Source organism: Siniperca chuatsi, linkage group LG8, assembly GCF_020085105.1.
Source record: "Siniperca chuatsi isolate FFG_IHB_CAS linkage group LG8, ASM2008510v1, whole genome shotgun sequence".
In the NCBI taxonomy this organism is placed as follows: Eukaryota; Metazoa; Chordata; class Actinopteri; order Centrarchiformes; family Sinipercidae; genus Siniperca; species Siniperca chuatsi.
In genome coordinates, this window is record NC_058049.1 from 17,972,512 (window position 1) to 17,989,725 (window position 17,214).

Sequence of the window (17,214 nt, forward strand, 5' to 3'; positions counted from 1 at the left end):
CTCCTCAATTTTAAAATGATGTAGCCTACACCTGCTGAGTGTAGGCTATTAAGTTTGACAGTGAATCTAACTGTTTTCATTGAAAAGATTTTAGTAGGGGAGCCATGTGTATACATTTAAATATGATTTAAAGAAAAGAATGGGAGAGAGGGATTTTTAAAAAAAATCAAACTTTTTACAAAATTTTATCTCAAGACTGCATTCATAACCAACCTTTCAGTCCTGTTTAAACTTTTACCAGCTGATTTCATTTAGAATATTTTTAAATCACCACATCCGGAACAGCTTGTGGCTGGTAACCACTAAGTAAATCATTTTCTCAGTGATGGTTGAACCAACATGACACAAAATGTTTTACCCAATAAAATAAAGTACACGTCAATGAACAAACACTGTGGAAGTTTATTATCATAACGGAAAATAGCAAAGATGTAGTAGGCTACCATTACATTATACATAAAGTCAAATAAAAATAAAAGAAGTGATTTAATGACTTGATGGTAATAAAAGTGTAAACAGCAGATATATAGTATATTGTTAGAAAGAGAGAAACAACAAAAATAAGTATAGTAGGCTATAGCGTAGTGGCTATCTCAGCAACAGTATCTCAGTGAGCAAAAATAGCTTTGTTAAAACACATATTGGAAAGTTATTGTATAAAACCCAAACTACACTGGTGTTGTGGTCAGAGCTTCTTTAGTGAGTGTTTACAAAACAGAGTCGTAGCAGATTTGATTTCTTTCCTCAATTACATAATTAACAGAAATATACAATATTCTTTCGCAGAATTCATACAATTCAAACTACTGCTTATTTGTGAATTGTGTAAAAAGTGTAGAGTAGTCTAACTGAGAGTTTTACAGCTCTTGTAGTGACTCAGAGCCTCTGTAACGTAGCGCTCCACCGGGCAGCCATCTGCAGACAAGAAAAAGTAAGTGTTCAGTCCAGTTGAGGCAATTAGGCTACGGTTTAGTGTTTATAAGTGGCTCAATTCTCTATGAGGCAAATTCTGCAACCACTCACATGTTCAGGCTGCCTTTTCTCTGTTTTATTCCTATAAACAGAGAATGTGAGGATCACATTAAAGGAGGACATGTAGCCGGATTTGTTAAATTTACGCTGTTAGGAATACTCACGTCGAAGTTGCCATGTGGTTACTATGGCAGCACTCAACAACACCAGCACCACTGGCACCACGATGGCCGCTAAGTGACCGCTTAGACTCTCCTCAACGCTCGCCTAGCAGAGAGAGCAACAGTTCAGCTTTACCTCCACTGGAGATGTAGCGCTGCTCGTCTTGTGAACGTTAAAGTTGCAGCCAGAACATCAAAACAAGCTAGCAGATACACAGCCAGAGTTGTTTTTGGCTAATGAGTTAGCAAAGTTGTGTACATTCACGTCCTGCGGATGCAGAGAAACATTAGCATTAATTTGGAGTTCTGTTTCTGGCCACCTCATGAATGTAAGTCCAATATTCACTCACCTTTTAGCTCTGTTTCGTCTGTACAGACACCTGAGAAAAATTGCTTAACTTTTTTTAGCTTGCTTGATGCTTAAATATGTTCAGCAGCTAGCTACTCGCTAACTTTTTCTTCCTTTTGTTGCTGGGCAGGTAGTTAGCTACAGTAGTGAACAGTTGGTGTAGGTTATCAGAGCTTTTTTGCTAAAAACAGCTGTCTACAGGGGCTGATGAGTGTCTCAGACTCAAACGTTGAGTACATGTGTGGGCTGTAAAACCAAAGCAATAAGTTACAAGAGGCAAAAGCTCTGTAGATAGCACTCTGGGTTCAATGTTAATATCCAAATTGTTTGTTATTAAAGTCCTTAGTTTCATACTTACAGCAGCATGAGTGTCATTAGATATGGTTGTAAGATGATCATCCCTCTGATGGCCTGTCAGACACAACCACAAAGTAGCTAAGAGGAAGTTTTTAAATTGTTGCTTCTCAGAAAGCTGCTAAACTTACAAAAGAACAGAGCTGAGAAGATATCGGACCACATATAATGTGTTTCCTGTAATCTGAGGAACCGTGATTGTGTTATAATAAAAGTGTAGTTCATTTATATTTTTGGGCTGCCTTGCAGAGTGTGAATACAGGTCACTACTTCCTCTCTTAAAGAAACTGAGAAGGAAACATTTTGCCACTTGTTCATGAACCACAGCATCATAGTAACAATATGGTAAAGAGTTAAGCAATGAAATCAACAGTCCTGTTCTGCCTGATGTACCACAGTAACATGAAATTGAGGCAGTGAGAAAAAAACAGACACACCACCTGTTTCTCCAGTGGTGATGGTGAGGACGTTGCTAGCTTTACTGGTGCCCAGATTGTTCTTGGCAAACATGCGGATGTTGTATGTTGAGGGATTTATCTCTATTATTGTGGCCTCTGTCTGGTCGGGGCTAAAGTCTACAACTGTCTTTGTATAATCCCACGAGGCTGTGGGGAAAAAAAAAGATTTTACATAATATTATCAAATGCTGAAAAGATTAACAATATAAGTTTTTAGCTTTCATAGTTGAATCACAGTGAAGTGACAATAATTTAATTCCTCCAGTGAATTTTTCTCGTACCGTTAACTGCTTTATACTCCAGGTAATATCCAGTAATGGGGCTGTCACCTTCAAACCCAGGAGTCCATAAAAGAGAAATTGTATTGCCGTTGACCTCCTTTAACTCAACCACTGGGGGATCTGGGGGCACTAGGAGACACACAGCAGAGAAATTAAGCAAAGAAAAACTGAGGGTTTTTTATACAGCTCAGTTTAATTTTGTGTATTTGAACATGTTTCTTCTGCAGAAAGACAGATTGTAATGATCATGTGATGTACAGACAAACCCTGGAGCTGTGAATAATGGATTATGTGAGAAACAGTAACATTAATTCAGTGTTAGTGGTACAACTACCTGAAATGATACTTGTAGTGCTGTCTCCCCAGACTATGGCAGCAGTAACAGTCTCAACTGTTGAAGCTGTGTGAACTTGGGACAGAGTAAAAACTATTATTTTTTTTCCAATCATAACCAATTAATTTATTTTTATAACTCTCAAGGGTTGGGAGGCAGACACCATCTCAACATTTAAGAGTAGACTTAAGACTTTCCTCTTTGATAAAGTTTATAGTTAGGTCTGGCTCAGGTGAGTCCTGAACCATCCTGAGTCTGGTTCTGCTTGATGCTTTTGCCTTTAAAAGGAAGTTTTTTCTTGCCACTGTTGCCAGGTGTTTGCTCTTGGTAGGATTTGTTGGGTCTCTGTAATTAATATTATAAAGAGTACGGTCTAGACCTGCTCTATAGGAAAAGTGCAATGAAATAACCTCTGTTATGAATTGGCACTATATAAATAAAATTGAATTGAATTGAATCAAGATGTTAATAAATCATTAAGAAATATGTTAGAGTTTCACTAACCCACTAACACGTACCTGCAGTGAAACTTGTAGTGTCTTGTATCCACATTGTGGCAGCAGTGGAAGTAGACGTAATAGTTGACGCTGTTGAAGTTTTGTGAACTTGGGACAGAGTAAAAACATACATTTTCCTGTAATTATTTATTTATTTATTTTTATAGCTCTCAAGATGTTAATAAATCATTCAGAAATATGTTAAAGCTTCACCAACCCAGTAACACGTACCTGAAGTGAAACTTGTAGTGTCTTGTATCCACATTGTGGCAGCAGTGGAAGTAGACGTAATAGTTGACGCTGTTGAAGTTTTGTGATCTTGAAACAGAATAAAATACATTATCAAATCTCTGTAAATAATTTTTATATTAAACTGGCATCAAAATAAATAATAATTCAATTCATGTTTTTAGTCATATTCTAATATCCTCTCATGTTTCCCAACTTACCCTCATCCAGAGTGGAGCAGAGAGGTGCAGTTGAGGCAGGTCCTATTCCTGCATTTGTTTTGGCCTGTACAAGCACACCATATTTGGTGGAAGGCTTCAGGTTGCTCAGGATGACGCTCTCTAGTTCCTGTGTGGCCGTCATACTTAAGTGCTGCCATCTTTTAAACTGTCTGCCTGCAGAGTCATACTCTCTGTAGGTAATGCTGTAACTCTGAAGAACCCCATTTCTGAGGTCCGGCCTCGGAGGCTGGTCAAGAGAATACAAACACTCTGAGTAGTAAAGTTTTTAACACTTATTTTCTTTTTAGACATATAATTTAGGATAAACTATGTCCAGCCTGGATAAAAAAGGATGCTATGTAGAGTATGTATAGCCTTTTTTTCAAATATCAAAAAACATGTTTTTAAAATGTTGTTGAATGTGTCTGCAAATAAAGTTTCAAAATTGTGACTTTACCTTCCAAGTGACTTTGATGCTGTGAGAAGTGAGGGCCTCAAGCTGCATATCTAGGGGGGGACCCTCTGGTGCTGCAGGGAAATCACATTTTAAAGGAACCATCTATCAAAAAACTTAGTTCTGCGAAATTCACATTTTTTCTAAAATAAATAATAACTGACTTTACCTGCTTCTTTCGTTGTGACTATCAGAACATTGCTGGCCTCGCTCACGCCCACACTGTTGATAGCAAACATGCGAAGGTTGTAGCTCTTGGCCGGTCGCAGATCCACCAAAGTCAGCTGAGTCAGTTCGGGATTTGAGACTTCAGTTATTACTGCAGTGTCCCAAGATGCTGTGCAACAGGAATGCATAGATAAGATCCATACTTCATACCAAAGTATATTTTGAAAGATATAATTAGCTGCCTAATGCCCACATTCTATTAAGGTTATTGGGATAGTTACCCTGTTTGTTTTTGAGATCAATCCTGTAGGTTGTAATGGGCCTGCCTCCATCAAACACAGGAGTCCAGCGAACAGTGACAGTTCTTTCCTTCACCTCTTTTGTCTCCACCTTCAGGGGATTAGGGCGTACTAAAAAGAAAGAATAACTAAATACAATGCTATGTAATGCTGAAACAATCAGTCGATTAATCAATTGACAGAAAAAAAAATTTTTACAATCAATTTATTGTTTAAGTCATTTATCAAGCAAAATGTGCTTGTTCTCACTTCTCAAATGTGAGAATTTTCAGATGTCACCTTGTTCTCTAGGAAATTGGGAAGGCCGGTTTTCAGCGGGGAATTCAAGTAACTAAACTTTGAATTTTATCACAAATACTAATGTACTTTTTTCCCTTCCCCTCAGAGATTATAGTTTGTGGGTCTCACCTGCCACTACCGTCAGAGTCAGCTGGTGTTTTTGATCATTGAACCAGCCCGGTATCGCCACACGGCAGCCATACATCCCTGAGTCGCTCTCCTCAACTTGCCTGATGGTCAGTGACACATCACCCCCACCAAGATTACCCATGAACAGGTAACGTTCTGACAGTCTGCTGATCACTGATTTCCCGTCTGACTTGATCACCTCATTGGCACAGCCACTGTTGGGGATGGCTCCTCGACCCCAGCATGCAGAAAGCCTGCCGTAGTACTTAGCATCATAGTTGCATGTCAAAGTAACATCTTCTCCCACTGTGGCTATGATGCTTTCTGCAGACACACAACCTGAAAAGGTAGAAAGTCCTGTTGGCAAAAAGTTATATTTGGTTAGATGTATTAAATAAAAACTTTTCACGATCATCATTGAATAGAAATGTAAATCATTCTCATGACTGTCTTACCTAGTAGACAAAAGAGGAGAGTGCAACACAGAGGGAGGTGTCTTCTGCCTAAACAGATCATTTTACTCTCTTGTCTCAGAATCAATCGAAGGATTTAGTTCACCTGCTAAACGACACTAAACCAAATTACAGTGTGGTTTCAGCTTTGAAATCTTTCCAAATCACATGATGCCGTCCTTGAGATGCTCACACAAACAACTTCTGCTGACAGAAGAGGAATGTAGAAAGGAGCTGTTTCCTTTTCTGCGGTTTTTGTTCCTTATTCTAGAAATGGCACACTGTTTTATTTTGATGATTAGACAGAGACAGAATCAAGGTTATCAACACACTGTCTCCTGTTGTTTGGCCTCAGTCCATGTAGTGATAGGGATAGAAAGTTTTAGTTTTAACCATTCAAACTCTTAACTTCTTACTTGGATGTAGGAGCCTAACAGAGCAGCTTTGCAACTACAGAAATTCTGCGTTAAAATGTGCTGACCACACACGGGAAAGTAATTTGTTCTAGTAGAAAATATTCAAAATATCTCTCTAAAGACTCTAAACACTCTGAATCTAACTTCAGTGCTAACTTTTATAGTCAGCATGTGAGCACAAACACACAATGGTTTTGGATATATAATTTCATCTTGTAAATGTATACTCATTACATCCTGAAATATAACACTGATGAAATAGAAAGTCTGGTTCACTCAAAGGCCGTGGACTTTTGTATGTTTCTTAGACTGCTGAGTAAACATCTGGATGTTTAGTAACCCAGCACAGAACTTCCTCTTTGATCACTCCCACAAACATGTAGTTGGTACAACTAACTATTACAATATTTAAACAACACAAAGCTGTAGATTTTTATTATTATTGTAGTTATTTGTGGTATTGAAAGCAGGTTTATTTGCTGAATCAATCTGAATGGATTTAGTCATTTTTGTATACCGTCACAAATGTTGAGTTTACCTCCACATCAAATCCAAAAGGATTTATGGGATAGCTTTACTCATTTGTTTAACTTAACTCATACTACTACTATATGATTATACTACTACTATATGAGAGCACCAACTCCATTGTACATGTGCACCCGGGTACACACACAAAAATAGACAGAAATAAAAGAGAACGTTACATACAACAGCAAGTATAAGAAAACATGCAGACTTGCACAATTCAGATGATTTTCTCACAACAGTAATAACATTGGAATGTCCAGTAAACACAGTCACAGCCACATGAATTTTCACTCCCTGATTCAGAAAAGATGTCTCCCTCCTGATTTCTTGAATTTTGGTTACATTGCTACACTCATTCAAAAAATACTCAACTAAATTAGTATTTATAGGGACTCTTATAGTGAGCAACTTTCTTTCACTGGAATGCGAGGACTGAAATTCAGCATAACTGTGAATTCTTGGGGGGAAAAGTGGAAAATGGAAAATGATGTCATTTGTGGAACTCTTTCTTGTTTGTTTTTGATGTTTGAATTAAAATATATAAAATCAATCAATTTTGATAATAAACAAAAATGTTTTGAAAGTGGGATTTACATGGACCCAAATTTTGAAATTGAGCATAGTGTGTATGACAACAACAATTCATCATTCTTACAGAATAAAAACACCAACAAACTATATTCAGGTTGGAAGCTCCTCTAATATTTTGATAATAATGTGCTTATCCTGTAGGTGGCATTGTGGCCTTGTGTCACAAGTATCAGATTAGATTTGATTAAATTTTATTGTCATTGCACAGAGTACAAGTACTGAGACAACGAAATGCTGTTTAGCATCTAACCAGAAGTAGTAAAAACAATAAAGTGCAGAGTAATGTACAAATATAAAGTGGTAATATATAGAATAGACATAAATAGACATAAATAACCATCCACAAGCTTTTTCATGCTGTGAGATTAAAAAAAAAGAAAAAAACAAGAAAAGTGAATTAATTAATCTGAGAATAGTGGGACCCTGTAAGATTCTGCTCTAGAGAATTTGGTTTAAAAAATGTCATAGTGATTAACAGATAAGAGTTTAAAAGGTTTTCCTTTAAGGCTGAGAACATAAATAAAGTCAACAAATGTCATGACAGGCACTGCTTCACACAGGAGTTCCTTAGAGAAATCTGCAGACTCTGTTGTTCTTGCTGGCCGTCACTCAAGCTTTTGGACGCTGTCGTGACTGTTTTCAGCAGGTTGAGATGAATCCTTCCGCAGAAATACTGTCCCTGGTTTAAAAAAAATGCAAATATTAAGTGATATTCTGAGTCTAAAGTAGATCATCAGACAAATCCTTGATATTAGACAATTCTACAAAACTCATTCAGTGACAAAGTTTTTAATATTCACTGCCAACTGATTTATTTCTACAATGTCTGTTCACAGTAACTAGTAATGTTAAGTACAGGATATGGTTATTGTTAGGGAGAGATTGTAGTTATGGAAAATAAACTAGGGCTAGCCCATGGTTAAGGTTAGGCAACCACAGTAAAACACGTGGTTAAGGTCAGGGGAAGATGGTGGTTCTGGTAAAAATGGTTAAAAAAGACAACATTTATTGCTGGAATCCGATGGGATTTAACTACATGCTTCCCACCCACGCCCACTAAATAAAGGGCTCTATACTTCCTGTATTGGTACTAAATATTGGCATCGGATTTGAAAAATCGTCCAATATGGACTGTATTATTAGGATAAGACGAAAGAAGGAAGGCTCACTCAGTGACTTCAACTGTTCACTAGACGCCCACGTGTAAAATTTATCTGAATGGCAAACTATAATCCATTCCACACTTACGGAAAATAATGATGAGGATTATGATGATGGTGAAGAAAATAGCTACCATCCGGCCAATGTTCCCCACTCCCAGGAAGACTTTGAATTGTTTCTGCAATGAAAATTAAGCTTGTCGTGAGGGACTGGGTTAATTGTAATTGGCACACAATCATCAGTATGTTCCATAAATATGCAGTATATTCAAATATATATTGTATGTTGAAAACTTTAATATTGCTTTGTACTCTATATCTCGCTTACAGCCTCAGCTCAATCCCAGATGAGCACATAATCACAAAAAGTTGATCACATATTTTACATTATGAACTGTCATTTTTTTTATAGTAAACATTACTTTAGGCACAAAACACTGAGGTTTCAATTATAGTCAACTGAGAGTACGTTACCACCTGTTTTTAAAAAGTAAAATTATCTGTATAAATTTTGTGCTATGAATAATAAAAAAAAAATTATGATATTTCATTTTGGGAAAAAAACACGTACTGTACCAGAGTTGCAACAATTCTACTGCTAAATAATTCTGGGTCAGCTTTTTCTACAATTTTGAATGTGGATGTCGTAAGCACTGCTGCAAGGAATTGACACAGCCAATTACTTCAAAATAGTCTGTTAAAAAACATTAAAATGAAATGCAGTGTACTGTGTTTTATCCCTGCAATTTAATTTAGTGATCGTAGTGATAATGTCATTGAAAGACAAACAGAATGAATATGATCTCACCGGCATTTAAATTACATTAATATTTCAAACAAAATGTCTGTGAGTCACTAATTCAGTGTTAATAGACCAACTGTAAACAATGTCGCCTGATGACATCATGTTATATTCAAGTCTTAATTCTGTGATTTCTGAGATAGGGACACTGTATTGTTCCAAAATCATTATCATTATTAATTATCTCTGGGTGGGTGAATTTTCCCTTTTAAAGAGTTTCAACAGTTCATGAGATGCTAAAAATTCCATTATGAAACACATGAAGTACCTGAAGTGAAACTTGTGGTGCTTTGTCCCCAGACTGTGTCAGCAGCTGAAGAGGTCCTAATCCTCTCAACTTTTGAAGTTGTTTGAACTGGCGAGAGAGGAAAAAATGAATATCCAGAGGAGGACCCTCTGGTGCTGCAGGGAAAATACATTTTAAAGAGACATCCAAAATTTGAACTAGAATTTTGCATGAAAAAAATTGAAGGTGCCTGACTGCTTCTTTCATTGTAACTGTAAGAACATTTTATAGATTTACTCCTGCCTGCACTGTTAAAAGCAAACATGCAAAACTTGTAGGTTTGCATGTAGGTTTGGATGCAAATCCACCAAAGTCAGCTGAGTCAGTTCAGGATTTAAGACTTCACTTCTTACTGTAGTATCCCAGGATGCTGTGCAACAGGTCACAATAGATGGATGCAATAAGATCCACACTGCACTTCTTTCAGTACAAAGGACAGGTATTTCTGATATTTCTGATTCTGATACATTTTGAAACATATAATTACCTTCCTAAAGTCCGAACTTTATGCAGATTGTCGGGAGTGTTTTAGTTGCTTACCCAGTTTGTGCTTGAGATAAATCCTGTAGGATGTGATGGGCCTGCCACCATCAAACACAGGAATTCAGCTAACTAACTCTCTTGTCTCAATCACCAAGGGGTTAGGAGGTGCTAAAAAGAAAGAAATGCTGAAAAACAATGCTGTAAAAACAAAATATATCCAACAAGCCACTATAACCATCACAGATTTACGATGCACAATTACTCGTAGCTGCATTTTGAATTATTTCCACGGTAGACTGTATCATGTTGAACTGTGCTCTTATTTTCTCTCTCCTCTGTGTGCCTCTCACCTGGGACTACTGTTAGTCACCTCGTGTGTGATCATTGAGCCAGCCCGGTATTTCTACCCGACAGCTGTACAACCCTGAGTCACTCTCCTTAACCTGCCTGATGGTCAGTGACACGTCACCTTTATCAAGGTCACCCAGGAGCAGGTAGCGTTTTGACAATCTGCTGGTCACCCAGGTCCTGTCTGACTTGATCACTTCATCTGCACAGTCCCAGTAAGAGAGGGCTCCTCGACCCCAGCATGCAGAAAGCCTGCCGTAGTACTTAGCATCATAGTTGCATGTCAAAGTAACATCTTCTCCCACTGTGGCTATGATGCTTTCTGCAGACACACAACCTGAAAAGGTAGAAAGTCCTGTTGGCAAAAAGTTATATTTGGTTAGATGTATTAAATAAAAACTTTTCACGATCATCATTGAATAGAAATGTAAATCATTCTCATGACTGTCTTACCTAGTAGACAAAAGAGGAGAGTGCAACACAGAGGGAGGTGTCTTCTGCCTAAACAGATCATTTTACTCTCTTGTCTCAGAATCAATCGAAGGATTTAGTTCACCTGCTAAACGACACTAAACCAAATTACAGTGTGGTTTCAGCTTTGAAATCTTTCCAAATCACATGATGCCGTCCTTGAGATGCTCACACAAACAACTTCTGCTGACAGAAGAGGAATGTATCAAGGTTATCAACACACTGTCTTCTGTTGTTTGGTCTCAATCCATGTAGTGATAGGGATAGAAAGTTTTAGTTTTAACCATTCATATTCTTAAAGGTGGGGTATGCGATTCTAATCCAATACCGGTCTTTTTGTCAAATTCAGTGAATATCTCTTCACGGTCATCTTCATCTTCATTTCCAAAAACGTATACTCATTACATCCTGAAATATTTATTTTATTTAAAAGGGACCATGTACAGTTTAAAACATAAATGTCACCATTTGATGAACCGTACCAGATTATAGCTTTAAAATAATTTGCATCTGTAGTCTCTTGGCAGGTCAAAACAAACAGCACAATGACATAATACAAAGTTATACAAAAAGAAACACGCAAGACATGCAATAGAAAGGTACACACAACAGCACATCACAAATGGATGCTGTCAACTAAAAGCAAGTGATGAAGACCATAAAATAGAATAGAATTCCAGGTCAGGTCAATAGGCACCTGTAAAAGAGAGTTGCATACAGCAGCAACGATTTTTTAAAAATCATGCAAAGTTGACGCATTTCAGCTGGTTTTCTCACATTAGTCATCAAATATAAAGTGGCTGTAAACACAAAAGTCACAGCCTCTTCAGAGCATTTATCTCACTGATTCAGAAAAGATGTCTTCACCTCTGATAATTGTGTTTACTTTCTTAGAGAAAATGCACACCCAAAACAGGAACAAGATCTGATTTGGAGTGACCCTTCATATAATAACAAGAGAAGGAGGAACAGAACGAGAGAGAAAGACCACATTTCTTTCACCTCAATGAGAGAATTTTAGTGCAGTGTTTCACTGTGAAATCAATCAATTTTATCATAAACTGGACATAAATGTGGTCATAATGTAATTTATGTGGACCTGGAAGTTAAGACTGAGCATAGTGTGTATTTAGCATTTTCATAAAACAAAACACAAACTGAGTCTGTCCACGATGTGTTTTTATTTTACTATTTATTTGACTCTTTACTGGGAATAGTTTTTCAATACACAATTCAGATCAACTTTCTTCAACACATATAGAGCAGGAATAGACATTTCTCCCACACTGTCGTCCTTCTCTATCCCATCTTCCCCAACCAAACTGTTAAGTCGAGTAATAATGTATTAAGTCCAGTAGGTGGCATTGTGTCCACATGTGTGAACCATCCACAAGCTTTTAAGGGCTGTGAGATTAGTTTTGCCGTGAAAAACAGACGGACAGAAAATAAAAGCTTATTAATTAATCTGCAGGATATTTTTGCATCTTCTCAGCCACATATGACACACATTTGCCTTTTTCAATGCTGTAAGCTGCTTTACTGGGGAAATAGGTAATTTCCGCTCTATTAATGATTAACAGATACGAGTTTGAAAGGTGGATAGAGTTGGCACATGACAAGCAGACACATTCAGCAAGCACTTCCTTATAGAAAGCTGTGGACTCCTTTGTTCTCGTAATGTTGACCATCACTCAAGCATCGGTAAGCTTTCATAAATGTTCTCAGCAGCAGAGGTGTTGAGATGTTGAAGTGTCTTCCTCGGCAGAAATCCTCTCACTGTTTTGAAGAAATGCAAATGTTAAAATGATATTATCAGACTATAAAAGGAAGACCCACTCTGTGACTTCAACTGTTCAATAGACGCCCACTTTTAATGTGTAAAATTAATCTGAATGGTACATGAGTCACAAACTATAATCCATTCCACACTTACGGAAAATAAAGACGAGGATTATGATGATGGTGAAGGAGAAAATAGCTACCATCCTGCCAATGTTCCCCACTTCCTGGAAGGCTTTGAATTTTTCCTGCAATGAAAATGAACGTTATCATGAGGGACTGGGTCAATTATAATTGGCACATAGTTTGAAATATGTGCCATAAATATACGATATATTGAAAACTGTAATATATCTTCTCTATATCTCACTTCCAGCTTTAACCCACACCCACATGTGCAAAATCACATTAAGTTGAATTATTATATTTTTCAATAAAAATAAGATGGGAAAGCCGCACACTTATAATTTCGATGACATGTTTCTAATTAGGATATAGATTTTGTCACATCATTCTTCAGACAAATTGTTCCTGAAGAAGGCCAGAAGTGCCGAAACATTGGTTATAAATAAATAAAAAAGACAGCATCAGAGCTATGGGTGTGCGGCTTTTCTCCTCCTTATTTTAAAGTCTTAATTGTAAGCCACAACCTCTTTAGATTAGGTGTGCATTTTCCTTTAGTTCTTAATATTTTTCATTAAAAAAACATTCCTTTAGATGCAAAAACACTGTAGGTTTTAATTTTAGCCATCAAAGAGTTCTCTTGTTCAGTAAAAAGTATCATTATCTGTATACATTTTGTTCTGTGAATTTTTTGTTAATATATTATATTTCCTCATTTTAAAAATAAACAGCACCATACCTCATTTGTTACACTTCCAATTGTGTCAAATGTTGGGTCACCGACTTCTACATTTTTAGATGCAGATGTTGTCAATATTTCTGTAAGGAGTTGAAAGCGTCAGTTACGACCACGTATAAAATTAAGTTTATGCTTAAAATAAAATGCAATGAACTACTGTATTCTATCCCTGAATACAAAACATTGCCAATAAAACAGCTGCTTCAAGACATTTAGATTTGCAAAAAAGAGAGAGCCAATTTTGATCAACATCACCATATTATTTATTTATTCACAGGTGATTGCTCACCTTGTGTCCCAGTAGTAGTAAGTGTCCAGGCCTCGGTAACGGGTTGTTGCACGGGAGCTGGAATAAACAAAATACTTTGAGGCTGGATAACAGAGTTTATAACCAACCTGGACAATTTTCATGAGAATTACCTTCCACCATGACCAGATGTGTGTTGACCTTATAGTCATTGAACCACCCTGGGATTTCGACCCTGCAACCGTACACACCAGCATCACTCCACTGAGCTTTCAGGATGGTCAGGGACACATCTCCATCTGTCACCCTGCCCAGCAGCTGGTACCTGGGGGACTGCCTGAATTGTACAGCCCCATCCTGGGAGGAGAGGATGGTATTGGAGCATTTGGACCTGGGCACCTTCCCTCGTCCCCAACAGAAACTCAGGACGCCTTGAGTTTTGGTGTCATACCTGCAGGACAAAGTGACATTGTGCCCACAGAGGCCAATGACTTTGGAGGTGCTGGAAGACACTGTGGAATACATCAACAACTATGATCAAACTGTACAATGCAATGCAGATTGTAATTGTAATTTTGAAATGTGAAACCCACAAATGCACCCACCCTCCTCCACACACAAGCACGCACACCACAGCTCTTACACCCACAAGCACTCTACAAATACAAGAAAACAAAAAAGCACAGAATATCGACTTACCTTGGGTCAGGATTGAGAGGAAAAAATAACAAAGACCACGCATGTGTGTAGGTTATTGTATAACAATGTCCTTAAATGAACATAAGATGAATTTCTCCCCCCACACACACTCCAATACGGACGGCATCATGCACTGCAGGTTTAACTTCCCTTTTCTAAAAATCAGGAAGGAAATCAATACCAGTCTTGTCTGCGTTTGGACTTGAATTCTTATAATACACAATGAGCTCACTGGGAAAAGGATCTGTCTTATCAGCTGTTATAAACCAATATCTGAGTTCATTATTGTCCATATAAACGTCAGCTCTGACCTGTAAGAAGATAAGTGAAATTATCCGACTGTCCGAAATATAAATACAACAGGCAATACCACATTTATTCAGTGTAGGAAGGTTAAAAGTGGCCAGAGGAAGATGACACAGAAAACATCATGGTTGAGTAAGTGTCATATACTGACATAAGCAGTTCTTGAGAAGCCAACTTTTCTTGTTTATAGCATGCGTGCATGCGTGTTAGTTTTCCACAGAGATCATTAAAGTTTCATCCTCAGCAGTAATAGTGGTAACTGAAGTAGCAGTAATAATAGAGGAAGCACACTGGAGATTGTTGTTGTCATTTGGCTGTGTTTAGTTATTTTTAATACACTTCTCTCTGCTGGCCAAGGAGGAGACAGTGTTTTATATCGAATCTTCTGCCTGCCCCTTGATGATTTTCATACAAAGTTTCTGTGAGATTTATTACAGTAGTCAGTGCTGCAGTTTTATCAACAGCTGTCTGGTTACTAGAGTTTTCTCTCTTGCTTCCGTCACAAAATGGCTTAACCTCATCTTACCAAACCTGTCTGACCTCCAGCCACACGCTCCACTCTATAGATAAATTTTTATTTTTATCTAGTGTTTAAAATCTCTACCCATTTGCTACACTTTATGAGTGAAAACAAAAGGCTTTATCAATTCCATTAGGTTTAAGAGACTCCTCAAAATGACCAATAAACTTGAAATGATCCATTTTATTAGTTTAGACCCTTATGATATTATAGACCACATTGTTGTTTTCTTTTTTTGCTTTGAAGAATAAAGCTCTTTAACAGTCAGTTTTTTTCTAATGGAACGATTTGACTCAACAGTCTGTCGGCAGGTGTAGCTTCTTCCTCTCTTGTCCTGCAAGTTTTCATTTCTGTCTTGTTCTGCTTTCACAAACCCACACTTTGATGGAATATGTATTTCGCAAACATGACATATTTTTCACAGGTATGCCATTACACTTTATGGCTGTGTATAACATCTGTGTTCTTGTCTGTACTTGTGTTCTTGCATCCTTGTGAAACGTCATTTTTTGCGGCCAGAGTACTGTCCCAATATACACCCAATTGCATTTCGCCAAGAACGGTTAAAATTCCCGGAAGTGTTCTCGACATTGAAGCGAGGAGTGGAGAGCAGCAGAGAAAGACGGCAACAACAGAAAGTTTTTTTTACAATTTGGACACTTAGGAAAAAAATAAAATAATAAACCGAAGCAGTATAAAAGTTTACTGTTGTTGCTTTAATATTTTAAATAGACATTGTTAGTGTACAGTTGTGGTTACAGTACTTGCTTTTAATTAGCTTTTATTTTATAGATTTTTTCATTTTTCTCTACTATGCTTATTTATGCACCAATAGACCAAAGCAAATTCCTTCAATGTGAAAACCTACTTGGCAATAAATTTAATTCTGGGCTGATTGTTTTGTGTGATAAAGTTATTTTGGAGTGCTGCAGGCAACCTCTATGCTGGGGGGTATTGCACAATACCAGCAAGGATGCATCATCTCAAACTGTCAACAGCGTTCTGTGTGCATTCTTCCAAGAACGACTAGCAAGAATGTTCTCCCCAAGAACACATGTCCGTTCTTTGCATTCTTGGGTTTGAGAAACTGTATTTTTGCAAATGTTAAGCTAGTAGACAAAAACTCAAAAACTGTTGTATTTATTTTATCATTTGTTTATTTGTTCAATCTGAATTAATATTTGGCAACCAATATGGCAACTTTGAATTAAAAGATACCCAAGGCTCCTTTTAGGGTTCCTCAGTTTGCCACACTGGGGGAACCCTTTTAAACACATCAGTTCTCTGAGGAACTTGGGGTAGTTTATCAGGTTCCTTGAGAAACTCTTTTTCCAGCATGGTCTGGTACCACTTTGGGTGCTTCAAAGCACCGTTTCCTAACCGTCTGAGGTTCCTCAAGGAACTTCAGCTTCTCTGGGTGTTTGAGGCCTATTATTGCTGCTGCTGCAACTACTAAACCAAAAGATTACAACACCAAATCAAATTTAATTTGAGGATAATTTATTCACTGTTTATTTTCTGTAATACCTTAAGAATTTAAAGAAGAATACAATAATGAGGTGTCAAATTAATAATAAACATTATAAAAAACATTACACAAAATAAATAATCAATAAATAAACAAATGAACAAGACAAGAATTCGCAAAAGCAGTACTGAAATTACTTTTGAAATTAATTTCAATAGCATTTAATGACTTTTACTGGTACACTCGTCACCACCAGATGAGTCATTTCACAGCCAACACAGAAATCCACGCTTATAATTTTATTCATTTAAGCTCGTTATCAAGTAAAAATACATTTGATTGTTACAGATTCCAGAGGGCTTGGGGGGTTGGGATGGGAGAAACAGGAGTGACTGCAGGACCAGTCTTCTTCTGCAGAGTGTGAACCAGAAAGAAGAAAAGCAATCATTATTTTCATTAAAATCACACACACACACACATACGTTCATACATAACCAACAATCTTGACAGAATACTGCTATCAGCTTACACATGTCATTGCTAACGTTAGCTAACACTACAGGAATAGTAATGCTACATACAGGCTGTATTTCCTGTGTCCGAGGACTC

General features: G+C 37.3%; 2 protein-coding genes and 1 long non-coding RNA gene across 5 annotated transcripts in view; 1 reads left to right on the top strand and 2 right to left on the bottom strand.

Moving 5' to 3' along the window:
- Nucleotides 1–382: 382 nt before the first annotated feature.
- LOC122880170 (Down syndrome cell adhesion molecule homolog) lies at nucleotides 383–5,853 on the bottom strand. Of its 2 annotated transcripts, XM_044205022.1 has the most exons (15): nucleotides 5,640–5,853; nucleotides 5,185–5,541; nucleotides 4,759–4,887; nucleotides 4,479–4,646; nucleotides 4,313–4,383; nucleotides 3,856–4,102; nucleotides 3,638–3,724; nucleotides 3,428–3,514; nucleotides 2,910–2,984; nucleotides 2,576–2,704; nucleotides 2,277–2,441; nucleotides 1,841–1,893; nucleotides 1,137–1,239; nucleotides 1,024–1,054; nucleotides 383–915 (listed from the first exon to the last, which is right to left on the bottom strand). In XM_044205022.1, the coding sequence occupies exons 1-15, from the start codon at nucleotides 5,698–5,700 to the stop codon at nucleotides 858–860; spliced, it is 1,821 nt and encodes a 606-aa protein (XP_044060957.1). In that variant the 5' UTR covers nucleotides 5,701–5,853; the 3' UTR covers nucleotides 383–857. The 2 variants fall into 2 exon arrangements, with proteins under 2 accessions (XP_044060957.1, XP_044060958.1); XM_044205023.1 differs by lacking the exon at nucleotides 2,910–2,984.
- LOC122880173 overlaps nucleotides 1,233–17,214 on the top strand; it is a 40,962-nt gene continuing 24,980 nt past the window's right edge. Inside the window, exons 1-3 of one of the 2 annotated variants that reach the window (XR_006378853.1) lie at nucleotides 1,233–1,462; nucleotides 5,162–5,332; nucleotides 10,272–10,407. This is a non-coding gene — a long non-coding RNA (uncharacterized LOC122880173). Of the gene's footprint in view, nucleotides 1,463–5,161; nucleotides 5,333–10,271; nucleotides 10,408–17,214 lie in introns of those variants that run through there. The other variant, XR_006378852.1, reaches the window with a different exon arrangement.
- Nucleotides 11,883–16,026, bottom strand: LOC122880171 (hepatitis A virus cellular receptor 1 homolog). The gene is made up of 6 exons (XM_044205024.1): nucleotides 14,312–16,026; nucleotides 13,786–14,124; nucleotides 13,655–13,711; nucleotides 13,366–13,445; nucleotides 12,658–12,751; nucleotides 11,883–12,500 (listed from the first exon to the last, which is right to left on the bottom strand). The coding sequence occupies exons 1-6, from the start codon at nucleotides 14,352–14,354 to the stop codon at nucleotides 12,412–12,414; spliced, it is 702 nt and encodes a 233-aa protein (XP_044060959.1). The 5' UTR covers nucleotides 14,355–16,026; the 3' UTR covers nucleotides 11,883–12,411.